This window comes from Leptodactylus fuscus, chromosome 1 (genome assembly GCF_031893055.1).
Source record: "Leptodactylus fuscus isolate aLepFus1 chromosome 1, aLepFus1.hap2, whole genome shotgun sequence".
Taxonomy (NCBI): Eukaryota; Metazoa; Chordata; class Amphibia; order Anura; family Leptodactylidae; genus Leptodactylus; species Leptodactylus fuscus.
Genome location: NC_134265.1, coordinates 338,596,289 through 338,618,234, shown reverse-complemented (window position 1 = coordinate 338,618,234; position 21,946 = coordinate 338,596,289). Strand labels below are relative to the sequence as shown.

At 43.1% G+C, this 21,946-nt stretch overlaps 1 protein-coding gene across 8 annotated transcripts in view; it reads left to right on the top strand.

Moving 5' to 3' along the window:
- Positions 1-15,131, top strand: part of APBB2 (amyloid beta precursor protein binding family B member 2) — a 385,145-nt gene extending 370,014 nt beyond the window's left edge. For 7 of the 8 annotated variants that reach the window (XM_075261546.1, XM_075261581.1, XM_075261548.1 and 4 more), the window contains 6 exons: positions 3,169-3,283; positions 4,078-4,165; positions 5,897-5,980; positions 6,086-6,201; positions 11,890-12,066; positions 13,569-15,131. In XM_075261546.1, the coding sequence (XP_075117647.1) occupies positions 3,169-3,283; positions 4,078-4,165; positions 5,897-5,980; positions 6,086-6,201; positions 11,890-12,066; positions 13,569-13,736 (748 nt within the window). In that variant the 3' untranslated portion in view covers positions 13,737-15,131. The remainder of the gene's footprint in view (positions 1-3,168; positions 3,284-4,077; positions 4,166-5,896; positions 5,981-6,085; positions 6,202-11,889; positions 12,067-13,568) is intronic. The other variant, XM_075261547.1, reaches the window with a different exon arrangement.
- The last annotated feature ends 6,815 nt before the right edge of the window (positions 15,132-21,946 follow it).

The following is a 21,946-nucleotide window of genomic DNA, read 5'->3' as shown; positions in this document are numbered from 1 at the left end:
CTTAGAATAGAAAAGCATTGTATTCTTCATAGTCTTTGTTTAGGATGGAATAAAATAGAACAGCACCACTGTCATCTACAGGCTGTGCCTGGTATTACAGTTTACCTCCCTAAGGTAAATAGAACTGATCTGCAATATCAATTATAGTCAATGGAGAAAAGTGGAGGTGTTCCTGGCAAGAAAAGACACTTATTTCACACTTAATTCATAAAATGCCAGCATAGTAAAATACATGGTACTGTACAATACATAGAAGGGAAGATAAAAATTACATAGTATTATAATGAGGCATCCTAAGATGGGGACAGATGCTGCATGTCACTGAGGCTGGTACATCTACTAACCTGTGAGAGGGACCAGCAGCTCTCTTAAAGAGGACCTTTCATGGGTTTGGGCACAGGCAGTTCTATATACCGCTGGAAAGCCGATAGCCGAAGAGTATTATCAGGAGGGGAGGGGGCGTTCCTCCCCGCTCACACTGTACAGCGCTATAGACACTGCTGCGCAGAAGAACGTTCCTGACAGGACGTTTCCAGCGGTATATAACACCGCATGTGCCGAAATCCATGAAAGGTCCTCTTTAAAGGGGCTCTATCAGCAGATTTACGAGTTATGAGCTAAAGAAATGCCTGAATAGCCTTTAAAAAGGCTATTCAGGTACTGCTATTAGTATGTAAAAAGACCCCCCCTTCCCTATTTTTGTTAATTACCTTGGTAATGCCAGAGGGAGCGCTATGGCGCATGCATGTGCTTTCAATAGAAACTGCCATGAATAAGCAGGAGGAGGGAGGGGCTTGGAGGCAGCGGCAGGCGTGCAGAAGCTATGACGCTAAGGGGTGCACGACACACCCACCGTGCACAATCAAGCTCATTTACATATCGATTACCAAGGCAATTAACAAAAACGGGGGGGCGGGGGGGTCTTTTTACATACTAAAAGCAGCACCTGAATAGCCTTTTTATAATGCAAGGCTGCTCTCTACACCGATGTTCAGCAAAATCTGTGGCAGAGTCTACTACGGAGACTGACACAGATGTGAACCTAGCCTGACTTGTCAGTATTATTAAGTACTTGTATTCCTCATAAAATAACAATTCCTGAGCTTCTTATAGTTCGGTGCTGTTCCTTTGTTACTCCACATTAATGATATTCTGAAACCTAATAATGCCTGGACTGACTGTAGGTCGTCAGACTGTCCAGGGACATACCCCATTTGTCCTTTCTACTGAGACCTCATGTTGCGGAAACGCAAGATTTTGCTGCTTTTTTTTTTTAACCAAAGCAACGAATGCAAAATGAATGCAAAATATATAGGAAGTTCTTATACTACTCCCTCTGCTCAATCCACTCTTGGCTTTGGCTCAGAAAAGCAGCAAAATCTGCAACAAAATAAGTGGAGTTTCTGCAACGTGGGACCTTCGCTTTAATATAACATCTAGCAGGACTTACAGAGGAAAGGCGCAACACCGAATTCTAAGAAAAGATTCTCCAGAATTGTACTAGATCATGTCCTACAAGTGATGTACAGGAGAGCTGTCAGTCATATAGTGAGCTCAGAGTGCACAGATCCCCCAAGGAGGAGAAGGCCATGAGTAAATATAGTAAAGACAAACCCTCATGATCCTTCTTACTTTCTGAGTGCTAGAAGTTTTCCATAAAGTGTGTAACTTTCTGTAGGCTCTGTGCACATTCCCCTATTTATAAGACCCACACTAAATACACTGTAACTGATGGTTTCTGTTTTCTTATATATTCTGATGGATCTCATTGACTTCTAATGGTCCATTGTGTTATTTACTAACGTCACAGATACTTGGCTAAACAAACCGAACTCCGGTGTTGGTTATATTGCTTCAGCAATATATTGTACCTTTTATCATGCTGTATATGCCGTTATACACACCATAGAGCAGTGTTTCGCAACCTTTTGAAGCCAAGTATCTCCTTATGAAAAAGGTCACAACTGACAGATCCTGTAGAGGAGATCTACCCCTTTAATGTTGACTCAATGTCTTCTGGTTAGCAAGTGCCGTGCCTCAGTACTTGAAGGCGGCGAGTGGTTTGAGTGACACTAGCCCCCCTGAAGCCGCAGAACCTGAGCACTGGCTAAATCTACCACATCCAGAGCAGCCATGAGACTGTGCACAATACTCTGTAGGGTAAACGTACCAAGTACCACAGCTCGAGAGGACATCATACTAACCTGACAACCTTAGTGCACCCCGTGTAGTGTATGCTCCATATTGGTGGTGGGGCCCAGTAACTGAATTGACACTTGGAGCCTACATCCATCATCCAAGCACTCTTGCACCTTCTATTGACCTTACATACAATAAAATCAGCTGTGCCATTTTCTGCATACCGTAATACTGCCCAATACCCCATCACTTTTGCAGATATTAGACATGAAGGTTATATCCTCTTTGGCAATGTGCCAGTGTTGTCCTATTCTCAGAGTCTCTCCATTCTGCCTCCAAGGAGCTGAGCCGCTGTTGGTCCTTGCATTTTCCATTAGAATGGATGTAATGAACCAGTTGCTACTGGGGATGTGAGCATTGATCTATTAATTGCATGTTCCTGATAGGAAGGCAGATGAATATTCATGTACAGCCAAAGCTCCAAACTTTTACCTAATATGCATTCAATACCCGGGGTTAACCCTTACTTTTCCTGCAGTGGCGCCGCGTTGTAGATCACATTATTTGGGGATGTTGCTTTTCTTGGAGTGTACACTGTTTATGAGCACAATGATGCGTCCCCTGAATTTCAATGAGGAATCCGGATTTCCAATTAAACCGCATGTGGAGATTTATTACACCTAGGTTCTCCCCATTTACAATGCATTGCAGCATATTTTATTTGTCTCCTTGGTGGAAAATATACAATTACATTTTGGAATGACTTATTCCCATTATATGTGCATAATACCGGCTACTTGCATCTCTGGAAGTCGGTCTCTCTGGTCCTTATCACTATTTCATTACCAGTCTATGCAAGTCTTTAGGGGGACTTTAGAATATGGCTCTTTCTTGCTCCAGCTGTCAACATACACATTTTATTACCCTGTTGTGATGCTCGTAAAGTTTTGTGTTTTTGCTCTTCATCTATACGTGTCAGTCTAGGAACAAAATGTGTATTGCATATATTCATACTTCTTATTTTTGTAGGGATTTCGCATATGTTGCCAGAGACAAGGACACAAGAATCTTAAAATGCCACGTGTTCCGATGTGACACACCAGCAAAAGCCATTGCAACCAGCCTTCACGAAATCTGTTCTAAGGTAGTCGCAATATTATACCGGTTTATACCACATAGGAGTTGTATATACATAGTAGGGGGATACAGTATACAGTTATGGTATTTATTTTGCTATATTAATTTAGAGAGGATATGGCAATAGATCTCACAGAATGCATCAGATGTAGCAAACATTAATAAACACATTAGGAAAGTGAATTGTTCAAGGTAGATTCCGGCCCTGTGCATTCGGCAGAGGAGAGTTTCGGCTTTCCGCTACTAGTTTATTCATAGACGAGTGACTGGATAATCTTTATTGACAGTTTTGCATATAGTATTAAACTGAGCATTCATGTTAGTCCAGCTAGAGACTGCCACAGCTTATGAGTCCAGTGTATTCACAAGCTCAGCTCCATCTCGCGCCCGCCTAGTTTGAATGACAAGCCCCAATTTGTACTACGCGGTGTGAGATTTCGGCAGCAGTTGGGGAGGAGGGACACTGAAAGTCATTGTCACTCGGGTTAGGGGGTGGAGATTGGGTTTAGCTTTTGAATACACTAGACTCAAGCTCTCTCAGTCTCTAGCTGGAACTATAATCCTCAATGCTTAATATCAGGTGGGAGAACTATCAAAAGGGAGTCTGACGTGGATTTTGAAAGTAAGTCAACCAGTCTCATCGGGTCTAAGAGATCACTGTAGGCAGTTCATATTGTGAAATCTGACAGACCTTCTTTTCCTGGAAATGATATGTATTTGGCAATAAGCACAGAAAACAATGACAGAGCACAGATTGGTTGGATTATATAGTTAACAATGGCGGTGATTCATTCCTTACAGATTATGGCAGAAAGAAAAAATGCCAAAGCTACGGCTTGCAGCTCATCACAGGAAAGACCACATGCCAGCCTTGATGTCCCCCTGCAAGGTATGCAATGCTGGTACAACCCAACTAATATCCTATAGTTATTGCTTCCGAGCTTGGCTTTACCCTGGGGCTCATGTATATCTGAGACTAATAATAGAGGTCGCCTGCAATAACCTACAACAGTGATCTTTGCGATTCAGAAGGACATACAAGGTGATATTCACTATGGGTAATGCATCTCGTGGGGTTGTTCAGATCTGATTATTTCTGGACCCCCATACAGATCATTTTAATAACTGAGTAGAAGAAAGTAGCATGGAAGAAAAAAGTTCTGTGTTATGCTTTAGATCCTATTCCATATTCCATACCTCCATTTTAAAGGGTTTATAACACAAACAATATATATCCCATATCAATAATCATTGGGGGTCTGACCGCTGAGGCCCCCACTAATCTGAGATCAAGGGTGTTTTTGCTCCATTGTGAATGCAACCATGGGAAAAGTGGACAAACCCATGGTGTCTGCAGATATTCCCCTGTTCTCTTCAATAGGAGCGCTGAAGATCTGGGGGTGGGGTGGGGGGGGGTGCGTCTGCATAGGGAGAGACCACCATTTAGGTGTGTGGAGTCTTATTAAGCCATGAGCGCTCCACTGTGCAAAGGAACATGGGTAGAATATGCAAATCTGACTTCCTAATTACATCATGGAAGTCAGATTTGCATATTCTTCCCAGATACCTCTGGCAGCGGTGAAAAAGATCAGACATGCTTAAATCCAATATGCCTGACCTCTCTTTTCCCTGGTATGTGCCAATGGAGAATACATACATATAGGATGCTCAACTGGTCAAAATGAAATCAGCAGGTCATTAGCATTTTTCTAATGTATATGGCCACCTTAAAGGGAATGTGTCGCCAGAAAAATTACCCATAACCAAGTTTTGAAGGTAAACCTATATTATATTACATATCTATGAAAAATTTTCATGCCGCTGTATTTAAAAATATATTTTTAAATACAGTGGCATGAAAATATTGCCAATTCTGTAGGGGTTTTCTTTGCACCAGTCACCACAGACAAAATGATAATGTTACAATAGAAGATAACACCTCTATAGTTGACATCATATACTATACAATGGATGATGTTGCAGCTTATCTACTCCCCCCTCCCTGCACAGATCATGTCTAGGTAACACTCCCATAGACCTCAATGAGCGGCTCCCAGACTACTGCTGCCTATGGCCATGGTCGTGTTGTAAAGCAGATCACTAAATGCTGTTAACAGAGCAGAGGAGAAGCTCAGGGAAGATGGCCGCCCATATAATTATGTGCTGAAAATGTAATAAAACATGTACAAACAGAAAATATAAACAGTGTATTTCACTATCTGGTTTTAATAAATAAATTCTTTGTAAGATGTGTTCATATAGTGACTAGAGATGAGCGAGTAGTATTCGTTCAAATATCGAATAGTCTATGGGGAAAAACGGGAAAGTTGTTCTGGTTTCAGTGGAAACCAAAGTTCAAGACATTGGATCCTCCGAGTTAAGGAAGTAGCAGGACGAGGAGCACGAGGAGGTTTTTGAATTGAATTCAATGGAATTTTCGAATACAATTCGCTCATCTCTAATAGTGACCTGAACGTTCCATCATGGTGCGGACAATGTATCTTATACTGTGACTTGGATATTGAGCTGTATATTACTGATGTTTCCAGGCGGTTTCATCTCTATTACTGCTCCGTATTAATGGCTTATGTATTGCTGTATTGTCTGTCCTCTTATACAGTAGAATTCCCAACACCAAAGACAGAACTTGTGCAGAAATTTCATGTGCTGTATGTGGGGATGCAATCCGTTCCTAGACCCACAGGTATGTGACGTGTATCTCCTCTATAAGGTCACTAGGGTACGGTATGACATAATATTTATGTACTGTACAGAGCGTATTGTCTGACATGTTGTCTTCTCTCCTAAGGTATGGATGTTGTCAATGATGCCATTGATAGTCTTTTGAACCCCTCAGACAAAGAGGACTGGACACCAGTTATCATGAATGTGGCGGATGCCACTGTGACTGTCATCAAGGAAAAGGTGAGCTAAAGGAACCCGCCTTAGCTAGGAGTACCCCTCTTCATCACATGACTGACTGGAAGCCTTGCAGTCTCGTACTAACAACGTCTGATCCCTGAGGGGTTCAACGATTAGGTCCCCCATGAGAATGAGGGTATAGCGTCTGCCATTTTAATTGAGCATTGCTGCTTTATTCAAAGTCTATGGGAGTGAAAAAGAATTGTATTACATGGCAGGGCGTGTATGCAAACATCAATACATAAAGGGGACACTGCGGAGAGATCCCAGGGATCAGACACTTATCATCTCTGTTGTTCTCTGGGACATAACCTTTACAGGGATATTCCCATCTGGGACATTTATGGCATATTCCTCTGCATTCACTTCTATGGCAGTTCTCAGGAGGCTCGGGCTAATCTCAGGAGTCTTATACAAGTGGCTGGAGAGAGAAGCTCAAGCACAACCATGTCCGCACCCTATGTGTTTGGGGCAGGGGTTGCCTGATCTTGACGTCTATTGCTAGACGTACAGTAGATTTAGTTATTGCGAATAATCTTATTATTGGGAATCTTTTGACTTTCCCAGTGCAAAGGGTTTTATACATATCTGAAAAATATCGGATTTTCCAGTGAACTCAATTATTCTATACCGGGGTCTCAGACCACATTCCTTATCTCGCCCCCACCAATGGCTCCATAATAAAATAACATATGTTTCTGTATGTTCTGACTTCTCTGCATGGACAGTGCAGTATATGGGATGGAAAAAGGTTTTCTCACCATTGACTTCTTTTTGCCTGCGACTGGTTTCAAGGTCACATTATTCTGGTTAACAGTGCATGCACAATGACATTTAGATGAGTGCAGCAAAATAATGAAATAAATGACATTGCGGCCATTGAAGCACGGTAAAATATGATGATTTCTAACATTGTCATTTCATATCATTTACAGAGCAGATGTTTCATTTAATCACTTTATTTAATTAAAAACATGCAGGCAGATGTGTGGTTAACACCTCCACACTACAAGTACAGGGTAAAGCAAGGGGAATGCTAAATAGGAATGTGTCAGCAAAAATGAACTTTATTTTTTAACCAGGCTTTTATGAGAAACACATTATGTAAGAATTTTTGATTATTTTATTTTTAATTTTCTGGGCCATTATATATATATATATATATATATATATATATATATATATATATAATTTTTATTTATTTAAAAAAAAAAGATGTACAATATCCTGCAAGTTTCACTCTTTCCGCTAAGCCTAATAGCAGTCTTACACGTACTAATTTTTTAGTGTTTTCATTGCAGCAGTGATCTCATTTACATCACAAACATGGCTGTCAGTATCACAATTGAACTTCAAACCTCTACAGATAACACTCATATATCCACTACTGACAACAGATGGTATTAAAGTGTCTACTCACTCTCTCTGTACAGAGCCTATCTACAACTTATTGTAAAACCTCCACAATAGCACTTTTCCAGTTTGCTGCCATACAGCATATACCGTATATACTCGAGTATAAGCCGACCCGAATATAAGCCGAGGCCCCTAATTTTACCACAAAAAACAGGGAAAACTTATTGACTCGAGTATAAGCCGAGGGGGGGGGATCCACCATTGCAGATACAGTCTGGTCATGTGCATTGCAGCTTAGTAACTCCATGGGGTTCATAGTAATAGCAGTTAACCCCATCATGTCCCTCACATTAACCCCCTGTGTGCCTGACATAAGAGTTACTGATATGTGGGACATATGGAGGTAATAATTAGGTATCTTCATAATTAAGGTCCTTCATTAGTCCCCTCATGTGTCTCACATATTAGTAACCCTTATATGGGGCACACAGGGGTTAATAGGAGGGACATGATGGGGTAACTGTTATTAATGTGAGGCACATGGAGTTACTGACACTAAATGAATAACCCCAAATGCCTGACATTACTAGGCAGAGTAACTAAAGGAAGGTCCCTGCGTGTCACGTTACTGGAGCTTCCTCTCCTCCATACAACAGACATCTTCCATAAGACACAATGAATCCTGGCCACTCATCTGCAGGGGAGATGCTAAATCCTAGTGTGCTAAAGGACCTCTGATGACGTCATGACCATGTGATCGCACTCTGGTGTGGGCGGAGCTACTAGGATTTAGACACAACCTTATCTGCAGATGTTACATACCAGTGGCTACAGGACCTTTGATGACATCACAGTCACATGACCTCATGACAAGCCAATCACAGAGCAGTAGCACTATAGGACCTCCCCCTTCCAGGTCCTTCCAGTTTTCTGTGCTCCGTGGACTCGTGTATAAGCCGAGGAGAGCTTTATCAGCATGAAAAATGTCGGCTTATACTCGAGTATATACGGTAGACTAAAGAAGTTGTCTGCAGGAAAGATAAGAGAGATAGAGCTACCTCTTGGGGAACGTGAATGGGGAACCAACTAGTCTAAATAGAAGCCCTTGTACGTTTATCCAAAAAGATAACATGGCAGAGCAAGACCACAACACATGTAGGAGAGCGCCAGTTTCTCGATGACATCTCCAACATAAGCTAGTAGAAGTGACAATCTGCCCAAGTACTGAGATTCCTGAACAACCCTTTAAGGGATGACTTGAGGACACGCAGTTACAATAGTGACGTATATGGTGCCATAAGACAATTGAATACAACGTAAAGGTTCGACTATTTCAGTCCTTAATCATTTTTCTTCACCCAACTTTTCATTTGGCCTAAATAACAAAAATACATAGACATCAGCAAAACTGGGCGTCAGGCTCATAATGGTGAGAGCGGGACAAGATTAATGATGTGGCAGAAGCAGATGGTGAATAATAGGGCACATTCATACTCTGAAGAAATGTCACCTGCTCCATGTGAGCCAATTCCTCAGATATAGAAGGTGGAGGGTTGTGGTGAGGGGCCGGCGGTCTGCACACAAGCTGGAGTCTTACTGTATACTGCGGTGTATACATCAGGAGATGCCTCATTGCTATAGCGCTATCATTAATATTACTCCTATATACTGTAACGCACTTCCGTCTTATTTCTTCACTTGTTTCACCGCGCATGATGTTTTATTGCTCTGTTCGTTCCATATATCAGCATCCACTTCATACACAGGCAGTCTATGCATCAGCTCACACTAGGCTGTATCCCTAAATAGATTGCCTAGTTCACCTATCTACTGTACAAAGACAGCGAAATGGAAAGCCCCCGAGGCCAGTACTCTCTACATCCGCCATACAGGAATACAAGAATAGCTATAAATTGGAAGTGCTGCTGTCTTAAGATGTGAATCCATCCTTGTGCACTGCAGTAAAAGCTATTGTATGTAGCGTCCATCGTGACTGCGGTATATAGATAGAGCCCAGATTACCTGGACTAATACTAGCTGAGCAGTGACACTCCAGACAGAGCAATATGACTAGGCGTGCTATAATATCCATTCCCATCTGGTCTTTACCTATTTGACTACAAGTAGTGCTATGCCTTAAGAAATAATATATATATATAGTTTGCATTCCTCTCTGAGCTGGTATCTGTACATTACACTATGTAACAAATTTTTATTTTTGTTTTGTCTTTGTTTCAATAATGCTATTTTCTGATTACCGTATATACTCGAGTATAAGCCGACCCGAATATAAGCCGAGACCTCTAATTTTATCACAAAAACTGGGAAAACGTATTGACTCGAGTATAAGCCGAGGGGGAATCCACCATTGAAGATAAAGTCTGGTCATGTGCATTACAGCTTAGTAACTCCATGGGGATCATAGTAACAGCAGTTAACCCCATCATGTCCCTCACATTAACCCCCTGTGTGCCTGACATAAGAGTTACTGATATGTGGGACATATGGAGGTAATAATTAGGTATCTTCATAATTAAGGTCCTTCATTAGTCCCCTCATGTGTCTGACATATTAGTAACCCTTATATGGGGCACACAGGGGTTAATAGGAGGGACATGATGGGGTAACTGTTATTAATGTGAGGCACATGGAGTTACTGAAACTAAATGAATAACCCCAAATGCCTGACATTACTAGGCAGAGTAACTAAAGGAAGGTCCCTGCGTGTCACGTTACTGGAGCTTCCTCTCCTCCATACAACAGACATCTTCCATAAGACACAATGAATCCCGGCCACTCATCTGCAGGGGAGATGCTAAATCCTAGTGTGCTAAAGGACCTCTGATGACATCATGACCATGTGATCGCACTCTGGTGTGGGCGGAGCTACTAGGATTTAGACTCCACCTTATCTGCAGATGTTACATACCAGTGGCTACAGGACCTTTCATGACATCACAGTCACATGACCTCATGACAAGCCAATCAAAGAGCAGTAGCACTAAAAGACCTCCCCCTTCCAGTTTTCTGTGCTCCGTGGACCCTGACTCGTGTATAAGCCGAGGAGAGCTTTATCAGCATGAAAAATGTGCTGAGAAATTTGGCTTATACTTGAGTATATACGCTATTTAGATCTGAAAAGACACAGCAGAAATGGAAGAGTAATTTGTGTTTGATTTCCAACTCAAATTACTCTCCAATTTCTGCCCCTCTGGTAGAGCTTTGAGTTTCTGCTGCAGCTTTCATTCTATTATAAGTTGGGCCATAACGCTTATTTTGTCAACACCCTGCTTCAATCTTTGCGTCCCCAAAAGGTAGCCAGATTGAGGACAGAATTTGGCGTCGATTTTGCGGCAGAATCTACTTCAAAATCAGTGCCAAATTCTGTTGTGTGAACATACCCCGAGTATAGACCATCAATAATAAAGTCCTGAAAAAAGTGTGTGACTAGGCTTTCCTTCACCTGAGGACAAGATTCAGTTCAGAATGTAAGGCCCCCTAAACTTGTGATGGGGAGAGGGATACATTATTACCCTATGTAACCCTACTGGCCTTACTTTGTGAGGAGCGCTGAGTATTCAGAGTGAGGTAAGCTGAGGTTTTGGGAAACTATTAGGTGTGTTGTGATTTTCTGCAACCACAGTGCTTACCCGGAGAAGAAAGGTCTGAATAAAGGTCTACGGAGGCCCCAGGACATGTTTCTGGTCTATCCACTTCATTTCTTAGAACAAAAGAAACTGCAAATAGCTCAAAAAATGGCCTAATAAAATGTTGAGACGGCAGTGCTGTGTAATGGCCAATTACAATGTTATTCATTGCTTAAAGGCAACCTGTTGGCCCCGGATATCAGCAGTCTGTGGCTTGTGTACGAAAATGCAGAAACTCTGAAGAACTCTTAGTTTATCCATCACGGTATGAGATATGGGCTTTGTCGTCCGTCAGACTCTGCTTGACAGAATTCTCACTATTGCTGTGCATAGGGAGAAAGCTGTCAATGAGCAGCTGGAGGGCGGGACAAGTCTGCATGTTATTTATACATTAGTATACCGCTAGGAGTAAGAAGTCATTCTATCCAAACTAATGCATAGGAAAACATAAGTAACAGACTGCTGATAGGAACACTATTGTATGGTACCGTCACAGAGGGAAGCATAAAGGGGTTGTCAGGTCCCCTTTAAATAGAATCATCTTATAATTAACACCGGCGTATACGTAGTATCAGTGTCACATATTAGCTTTGGCTGATAGTGTCGAAATGGAATGACCGCCATGATGGGACTGACAGTACTTGTGTGTAGTGAAATATAACAAATGTCATCTGTATTCTCCTGGCAGGATGAAGAAGTCTTAGTGGAATGTCGGGTGCGTTTCCTATCGTTTATGGGGGTTGGCAAAGATATCCATACATTCGCTTTCATTATGGACACAGGCAATCAGCATTTCGAGACTCATGTCTTCTGGTGTGAGCCCAATGCGGGGTGCGTTTCTGAAGCTGTCCAAGCTGCCTGCATGGTAAGGAGACACACGACATGGCTTCTCTTGGGGAAGATCCTAAATACAATGTTATAATAATGTGGCATTACACCTGGTGGAGTACTGGGGCCCCAGCTATGGGTCGTCATTATTACACATTGACCCTGACCAATGACATCATGTGTCTCAGGGATAGTGTAATGGTGAGCCTTAGGTATACAGAGCCCCGATGACCCCTCCTCAACACAGTTATTGATAGCTTTACCTGTAACAGTCTGTGTACATGGAAGGCTGGCAATCACTGTGGGTGGGAGGGGTTAGCAGGATATACTCCTGATCTAAACCATATACACCTATATATCACAGAGCTCAGCTTCTCTCCTCTATCATATAACCCTATATATCACACAGCTCAGCTTCTCCCCTCTATCATATAACCCTATATATCACAGAGCTCAGCTTCTCTCCCTCTATCATATAACCCTATATATCACAGAGCTCAGCTTCTCTCCTCTATCATATAACCCTATATATCACAGAGCTCAGCTTCTCTCCTTCTATCATATATCCCTATATATCACAGTGCTCAGCTTCTCCCCTCTATCATATAACCCTATATATCACAGAGCTCAGCTTCTCCCCTCTATCATATAACCCTATATATCACAGAGCTCAGCTTCTCTCCTCTATCATATAACCCTATATATCACAGAGCTCAGCTTCTCTCCTCTATCATATAACCCTATATATCACAGAGCTCAGCTTCTCTCCCTCTATCATATAACCCTATATATCACAGAGCTCAGCTTCTCTCCCTCTATCATATAACCCTATATATAACAGAGCTCAGCTTCTATCCTCTATCATATAACCCTATATATCACAGAGCTCAGCTTCTCTCCTCTATCATATAACTCTATATATCACAGAGCTCAGCTTCTCTCCTCTATCATATAACCCTATATATCACAGAGCTCAGCTTCTCTCCCTCTATCATATAACCCTATATATCACAGAGCTCAGCTTCTCTCCTCTATCATATAACCCTATATATCACAGAGCTCAGCTTCTCTCCCTCTATCATATAACCCTATATATCACAGAGCTCAGCTTCTCTCCCTCTATCATATAACCCTATATATCACAGAGCTCAGCTTCTCTCCTCTATCATATAACCCTATATATCACAGAGCTCAGCTTCTCTCCTTCTATCATATATCCCTATATATCACAGTGCTCAGCTTCTCCCCTCTATCATATAACCCTATATATCACAGAGCTCAGCTTCTCTCCCTCTATCATATAACCCTATATATCACAGAGCTCAGCTTCTCTCCTCTATCATATAGCCCTATATATCACAGAGCTCAGCTTCTCTCCTCTATCATATAACCCTATATATCACAGAGCTCAGCTTCTCTCCTCTATCATATAGCCCTATATATCACAGAGCTCAGCTTCTCTCCTCACATATGTTCTTGTATCTGCAGACATGTTGCTTGTCTTTCTTTGCTGACATATAGCCCCTGTGCTTCTTGCAGTTACGGTATCAGAAGTGCCTGGTTGCCAGGCCTCCTTCCCAGAAGCCACAGCCACCGCCACCTCCTGCAGACTCTGTGACAAGGAGAGTCACGACCAGTGTAAAACGTGGCGTTTTATCCCTGATTGACACTTTGAAACAGAAACGCCCGGTGGCCGACATGCCATAGCTACAAGGCGGCAGAAGAGAGTAAGAACACTTGAATCTTATGTGTCTACTGAAGTACAAGTCGCTGTACAATGGAGAATCCTGCGGCTCAGCCTTCCACTCTGCTGCTGCGCTTCTCTTCAGAGAATCTCCCTTAATCTGATGTGTGACAAGCATGTTCTCGTTCTGACACCATGGCGTACTACAAAAGAAGCATGAATATAAATATATATCTACTCATACCTTTTATTTTTCTCTCCTATACGTGGTTCCTATTACATGCATTGGATGGTCTGTTTCCGATTGTAAATATGAGAAACATTTCATGACAAGGTGACATTTTCTGCACTCTCTAACAAATGCCATGGAGTCCATTGTTGTTAAGGATTACTAAGCATCCCATAGCTCACTGACCCATCCCATCATGCCCATAGTCATAAAGACGCTGTTATGTCATCGCTGCGGCGGCGGTCCATGTGCCAGCGGAGCAGATTTCTGGGGGTTCTATCACCTGCGCTGCCAGCACGTATCATTATGTATGGAGACCTGGAGGAGTTTAGCGGCCCGGGCTTCCCTGGGGTGGTCACATAATACAGGGAATGGACACGGCCGCTTCTTAGTACATTACATCCCACATGGCCTCCATTGTAAAGATCATCTCTTCTGATATTAGCGGACGGTTCTCCTGTCATCCCGTGGTCCATCTCACACTCCATACCTGTGGTGCAGCCTCATGCCACGTATACTCTCAGCACAGCGTCTATATAGCCTGACGTCACTGACACAAGTTCTATAGGGTTAACTGAAGGCGGCCACACAGTCCGTACAACTTGTACAGTCTCCATGTTTTCTGTCCTGCTCCATCTATATCAGTATCTGCCGGGTGTTCACACCATTGTATAGGCCTTGCATTCTGCCAGACCAATTTCGGACTGTATACACACTATCTTAAGATCTCGTGCAAATGAACATGAAGTGACGCCAAGGAATGAGCAGCCTGCCGACTACGGCCGTGTACAGACATAGAATCGGGTATACTGAATAGCGGCCATCTATAAACAATACTTTGCTTTTCCAATCTGTTCTGTGCTTCTTAATGTATGGTGTAGCCGCCTAGACAGGGGTCAAATATATAATACTGCCACTAGGGGGAGCTGAGGAACATTCTGCCTATAGTGTTGTTACAGGGATTCTAGCATTAAAACCTTTTTTTTTGTGGATAAGAGGTTGCAATAGCCTTTAGAAAGACTATTCGTCTCTTACCTTTGCTGCGCCTTTCCTTAGAAATACTGGTTTTTACCGGTATGCAAATGAGTTCTATCGCAGCGATGGGGGGGGCGGGCCCCACCACTGCCAGAGAAGTGTCTCCAAGCGCCGCCTCCTTCTTTGTCCGCCGCGTCATGTTCAATGTCTTCTTCCGGTGCAGGCTCATAACCGAGCAGAGCACACTGCGCAGGCGCACAGGTCACGGGAGAATGGCCGCTTGCACAGTATTGTTAGCGACCATTTTCCCGTGGCCTGTGCAACTGCGCAGTCTGCTCTGCTAGGTTACGAGCCTGCGCCGGAAGAAGACATTGAACTTGACGTGGCGGACGAAGAAGAAGGCAGCGCTTGGAGACACTTCTCTGGTGGCGGTGGGTCCGCCCCCATCGCTGCCAGAGAACTAATTTGCATACCAGTAAAAACTGGTATTTCTAAGGAACGGCACAGCGGAGACCATGTCTAAAGGTAAGAGACGAGTAGCTTTTCTAAAGGCGATTCCGACATCTTATCCACAAAAAAAATAAAGTTTTAATGGTAGAATCCCTTTAATGTGTTTTGTGTGTAAACAATCTGCAGTAAGCTCTTAAAGGGAATGTGTCACCAAAAAAATTACCTAGAACAAATTTTGTTAAACATATATTTTTTTTAAATTGATATATTTTTTGAATGTTTCGTATTGTTATCCATTTTTAAAAATGTGTACTAAATCCTTCAAGTTTAACCCTAACCACTAAACCTAATAATCGTCAACTCTATATAGGTTTTATTTACAGCACAGATGGGTATTACAATAGAAGATAGGAGCCATCATTACATCCACTACTGACAATAGATGAGGTCACAGTTAGAGATGAGCGAACAGTGTTCTATCGAACACATGTTCGATCGGATATCAGGGTGTTCACCATGTTCGAATCGAATCGAACACCGCGTGGTAAAGTGCGCCAAAATTCGATTCCCCTCCCACCTTCCCTGGCGCCTTTTTTGCACCAATAACAGCGCAGGGGAGGTGGGACAGGAACTACAACACCGGGGGCATTGAAAAAAATTGGAAAAAGTCATTGGCTGCCGAAATCAGGTGACCTCCATTTTAGACGAATAGTGGATTTCAAATCCGGGTCATATGAGAATGTGAACTTTGTGACTAAGAGACAGGGATAGCTGTACAGGCAGGGATAGCTAGGGATAACCTTTATTTAGGGGGGAATGTTATTAAAAATAACTTTTTGGGGCTCTATCGGGTGTGTAATTGTGATTTTTGTGAGATAAACTTTTTCCCATAGGGATGCATTGGCCAGCGCTGATTGGCCGAATTCCGTACTCTGGCCAATCAGTGCTGGCCAATGCATTCTATTAGCTTGATGAAGCAGAGTGTGCACAAGGGTTCAAGCGCACCCTCGGCTCTGATGTAGGAGAGTACTGCACTGCTAAGTCTCTGCATTCACATAGGAATGCATTGGCCAGCCTTCGGCCAATCAGCGCTGGCTCTGCCGGAGGAGGCGGAGTCTAAGGTCGGACCTGAATGGAGACTGGTGTGGAGCGATCTTAGACTCCGCCTCCTCCAGCAGAGCCAGCGCTGATTGGTCGAGTTCCGTACTCTGGCCAATCAGCACTGGCCAATGCATTTCTATGGGGAAAAGTTAGCTTGCGAAAATCGCAAACTGACAGGGATTTCCATGAAATAAAGTGACTTTTATGCCCCCAGACATGCTTCCCCTGCTGTTCCAGTGTCATTCCAGGGTGTTGGTATCATTTCCTGGGGTGTCATAGTGGACTTGGTGACCCTCCAGACACGAATTTGGGTTTCCCCCTTAACGAGTTTATGTTCCCCATAGACTATAATGGGGTTCGAAACCCATTCGAACACTCGAACAGTGAGCGGCTGTTCGAATCGAATTTCGAACCTCGAACATTTTAGTGTTCGCTCATCTCTAGTCACAGTTTATCTATCTAGAAAACAATCCAATGGACCTCAATGAGTCGGCTCCAGTATATCGCCACCTATGGCCACGAGGCTGCTGTACAGCATATCACTAAATGAGGAGATGCTGAAGCAAGATGGCAGCCCCATAATAGTACAACAAATCTACAATTAGAAAAAGTGATATCATCTGATTTTAATAAATATTAAAAGAATTGGCAATACATTCCCTTTAAGCTCTCTCTAGTGGGGGATGCAGGAAGGTCTAATGTTATATCTTAAAGGGGTTGTGCCATAGACAAGACGCCTTGTATTCACAGTCAAGGAGATACATGTGTCCGACTGTCGGGACCCCCATTGATACTTCCATGTCTTCATGGAGCAGGTCCATTCAATTCTATGGGGCAGAAATGATTTAGCCTTGGCTTTCCTTCAGCAGTCGACAAAGATGAATAGAACGGCCGTGGGCATATTGGACGGTCACTCCATACTAATGGGGCACTTGGGATACCCGTTCTTGTAATGAGTGGGGTTCCCAGCATACTTATCCCTATTGTTTGTTGTCCAACTCTATGCAGTGAATTTGTAGCCCTATTGTGCTAAAAGGAGACGCTCCCCTCTAAGAGCTGAATGTTCTCCCCGCACGGTCCCTACAGTCTATCAGCAGGTTCTGCATCGCTTTGTCCTGACGCTTTATGCTGAACCGTGGGCAGTGCCCAGCTTGTACCCGCTCCGACCTCCAGAGACAAATCGTTCTTAGTCTCGTCCTTGAACAGTTTATTGGTCTTTAATGTCATTTGGCTTCTTCTGAGGAAAGAAACTCATCAAATTCTGGCACAAAAGTAATAGTCGCCGCTCATCTACATGGTGGGCGGATCCTGCCGCAGTCACTAATTCTATTAGTCACTAATTATTAGGCTTTATTTTACCTATCAGCAGTTGTATCAGATGCCGGGTTATCGCAGGTTTGTAGACGACTAATTGTCTAATCTTCTTGGGCTAAACCTGGCGTCTCTCCAGTAAGCCCTGCAGTAAACCCTGTAAGCCCTGCAGGCAATAACATAGGGCCCCGGTCAGGGGCCTCGTCTATAAGACAAAGCTGATACAAAGAGTATTCCTCGCTGTAAGGGACTGATCATTCCAGAGAAGAGAGGGAATACATGGGGCTGCAGACAAGCTGTAACATAGCCAGTCTGATGGATGTTCTAGTGAATGGCGCCCTGCAGCTTGCTAGGTATTAGAATACATGCCAGCATCAGAAGCCCAGCGGAATTAGGTTTAGCCCAACATTGATCTAAAGGTGTCTGTGTTGGGGGATTCCATAAAGACAACTCCTTATTAAATAAGGTTTCTAGGAGCATGTCAACTTAAGGTTTATCCACCGCCTCCTGTTCTGGTCCACCGGCTGCCCGGATACTTGCTAAGCTTTGGTCCTCCGATGTCTCTCGGTACACACAGGACATGTTCCGAAATGCCCATTAAGCCAATTGCTCCTAAAGCAGGCCCTTATTCTGGGGCTACAAGACCCCGGTAAAGAGATCACTAGAGGAAGGATTTCTTACATAGCAGCCCTCACTGGGGTATATAGAAGGGGACATGATGGATATACTTGAACTAAAGATTTTAGGCACAGTCATTGAAAAGTCATAAAACACAGGTTCCAAAAGGGTAAAGGTTGCAAACCTGCAAATTTTAAAAGCCGAAGGAGTCCTGCAGAAATCCCTGCAAGCGGAGCCCAATTTCCATATCTGCCAGATATGGAAACAAATTATTTAGGCTCCCAAGTATTATAGGATTATATCTAGACATCACCAATAAAAAAAATACCTCACCCCATTGTAGTGTAGTACTGGATACAGCCCATTGAAAAGAGGGGGCACTGTTTCTGCCAAAAAAAAAAGCCTATGCTTTTTTTAACAATAGGAGATTCCGGAACAGAACTTAAAAAAAAAAAAATCTTATAATATATCTTAATGTAATGGTGGCACTTTCCAATAGGGTTATCAATTTTCAGATTTGAGGCTCTCTGGCATTCTGTACCCAGAATATTACACTCCAAGAGCATTATGTTGTTCACCATTATTAAAGGAGTTGTACAAGAGCATAAGTATGGTGTACCTGGCCGCAGCGTTGATGTCACCTCCGCCATGCACGGGTTTTGTGATTTTATACCATTTCCTGCATTGACCCAGTTTTTTATGCTCTTGGACAAACCCTTTATAAGTCCTGATGTCCAATAGGTGCACATAAACACATCTGCATTCAGCAATCCTCAGTATTACGCGGGGTCCTGACCATTCCCATGTATTAATCTAGTATAATAATATAATCTATCCCTCCTCACATCGTCAGCAGCAGGTACAATAAAGTTCTAGTTTACAAATTATTGATCAAGCTAAATCCATGAGATCAGTCTGTAGCCATAACGTCGCGATGAGATACCACTAATGCACTGCAAACACTGTTCCTGGTCATTAGAGGTGTTCAGTGATTGGATTAGTTGTTGGAAACGTTGCAAGAGTTTCTATGGAAAGCGGCATTATAATACTGCATGAAAGACTCCAGCTAGGCCTTGTTCACACAGTGCAGTTTGTAATATTTTTCTTTCTCACTGCACCATCAATTGTGACAATCACACCAAAAATGCAACAAGAACAATGCATGATGTGTAGGTTTTGTGTTTTTTTCCCTACTACACTAAACTGCGCGCCAGGGCCGGCTTCTAACATCAGTATACAGGCCACATGCCACTTATGGAACAATTTTTGTTGTCATTTTGGAGAAAAACATTGGCCTTGATACCCGTTGTCCTCCTGCACACACCTGTGCTTTGTAACAGTATCCACAATTTTGGATCCGCCATTGCGCATGAAAACAACACAAGGCCTCAGAGGACACTTTCACTTGGCTGTATCACAGTGTAATGAAAGTAAATGGGGCTGCGTTACGACTGTCATATTACTGCGACCGTGACGCTACAGTCCTAAGAAATCCAGGAGGGGTGAAATTGTTATAACTGCAACTAGAGATGAGCGAACACTGTTCAGATCAGCCGTTCCGTACAGCACGCTCCCATAGAAATGAAGCACCTGTGACGCCGGCAAAGTGTACGTGCCAGGTGCTTCCATTCATTTCTATGGGAGCGTACTGTTCGGAACGGCTGATCCGAACAGTGTTCGCTCATCTCTAACTGCAACCTAGGAGTCCGAACGCAACCTCCATGACTTTCATTGTGCTATGATGGAGCATAGTGAAGTCTTTGGTTTGGCCAAAATTTCTGGGCACCCCTACCCTAAGTCTTTCCTGTTAAACCCATGACCCCAAAAAAATAACATCAAATCTGCCACAAAAAACGATTACACAAGATTCCAGCCTAAGAAAAAAAAAATGGGAACGTTAGAACTTGCTGGAACTCTTAGAACGACTAGGATACAGACTAGCCTGTAGATCAGTGAGTGGTCCGGCCACTCCGACCCCACGGATCAGGACAACAGGGGGCTTATTGAGTCATCTGCTCAAGTCACCATCCTCCTGATCAGTGTTGGTCTAAGCGGTCGGACGCCCCCACTGATCCCTAATTTGATTATTAATGCTAATAGCGGAATCATTCACATCACCGATCATTCATACACTTCATGGTCATCCTATATGTGATGTATATGGCCGCCCGTATACATAGAGTTGCTCCTATCTGTATACCCTCAGCTGCTTATACTGTATATAACATGACGTCTTCATTATAATGCCACCTGACAGTGACATCGCTGTGGACGTACGATGGACGGAGCAGTGATCTATGGGGAATCGCCAGCAGTCCTTTGCAGATATTTTGTTTTAAAAATAGCTTTGCATATTTTAACTTAAAGAATTATTTTGTAAAAGGAATTGTAATTAAAAAGTCACTTTTTTTTACGGCCAAAAAGTATGTATGTGGTGTGTATGTACGACTAAATGCCAACGTGTTAGTAAGAGTCCATTTATCTATGCATTCTTTGTATGCAGTGGCTCTATAAACAGCCATGTTCACTATTGCCTTGTATGTGGTGGTTTTTATTCACACGTCACAGATATTTTTCCTTTATTTATAAATGAGCAGCGAGCATTGCTTTCTCCTGCGCGGCTTCTGTCTCTGTTTTTTCACAGCTTTTCAACATTTCATAGCACTGAAGTCTCAATAAACACATTGAAATCAATTGGTACCTATAGCGTCCATGAGAACCGTGGCCACCCTACGTGCAGACAAGTGGATAAGGCCTTACATGTGTGATGTATACCTGTCATGTATACAGCTGATGTATACCCCAGAGGTACAGGGTGATTTCCTTACATCCCACATGTCTAACATGGCCATGGATATAGACATGGGGTCTAATGTAAAACAGATATTGGCAAATTGGCATGAAGCTTCGGAGTAACCCACACTGACCCCACTAGTAGTCTATAGTGACCTTGCCTCTTCAGAGACTGTGCGGGTCCATTCACACGGAGGAATATGGTGGGGAATTTCAGTGCTGAAAAATAGCATCCCATTGACTTCAATGGGTTCCTTTTTCTGCTAGCATTGACGTCAATGGGAGGCTTTTTTTTTCAGCGCTGACATTGCACACCAAATTCCTCCATGTGAATGGACCCTGCCAGTGCCTTTGCCACTAGAGATGAGCGAACACTATTGAAAACAGCCGTTTCGAATAGCATGCTCCCATAGAAATGAATGGACGTAGCTGGCACGTGGGGGGTTAAGCGACCGGCTGCCGGCAAAGTCTGTGTGCCGGCCGCTTCCATTCACTTCTATGGGAACGGCTGTTCCGAATAGTGTTTGCTCATCTCTATTTGCCACCATTATATAGACCATACTGACTAAAGCTAACCATGTCATCAAGGGTAAACTACCAGCAATGGCCTCTCCACAGCATACAAAGATACCAGTGTTATAGATAGCACATAGTAAGTGGGGGGCCATTACAGATTATGTACTGGGGCTCTGGTTCTGCAAGTTATACCTCTGCTCAGGCTGTACATTCTAGATATCCAATGGTATTAACAAAGCC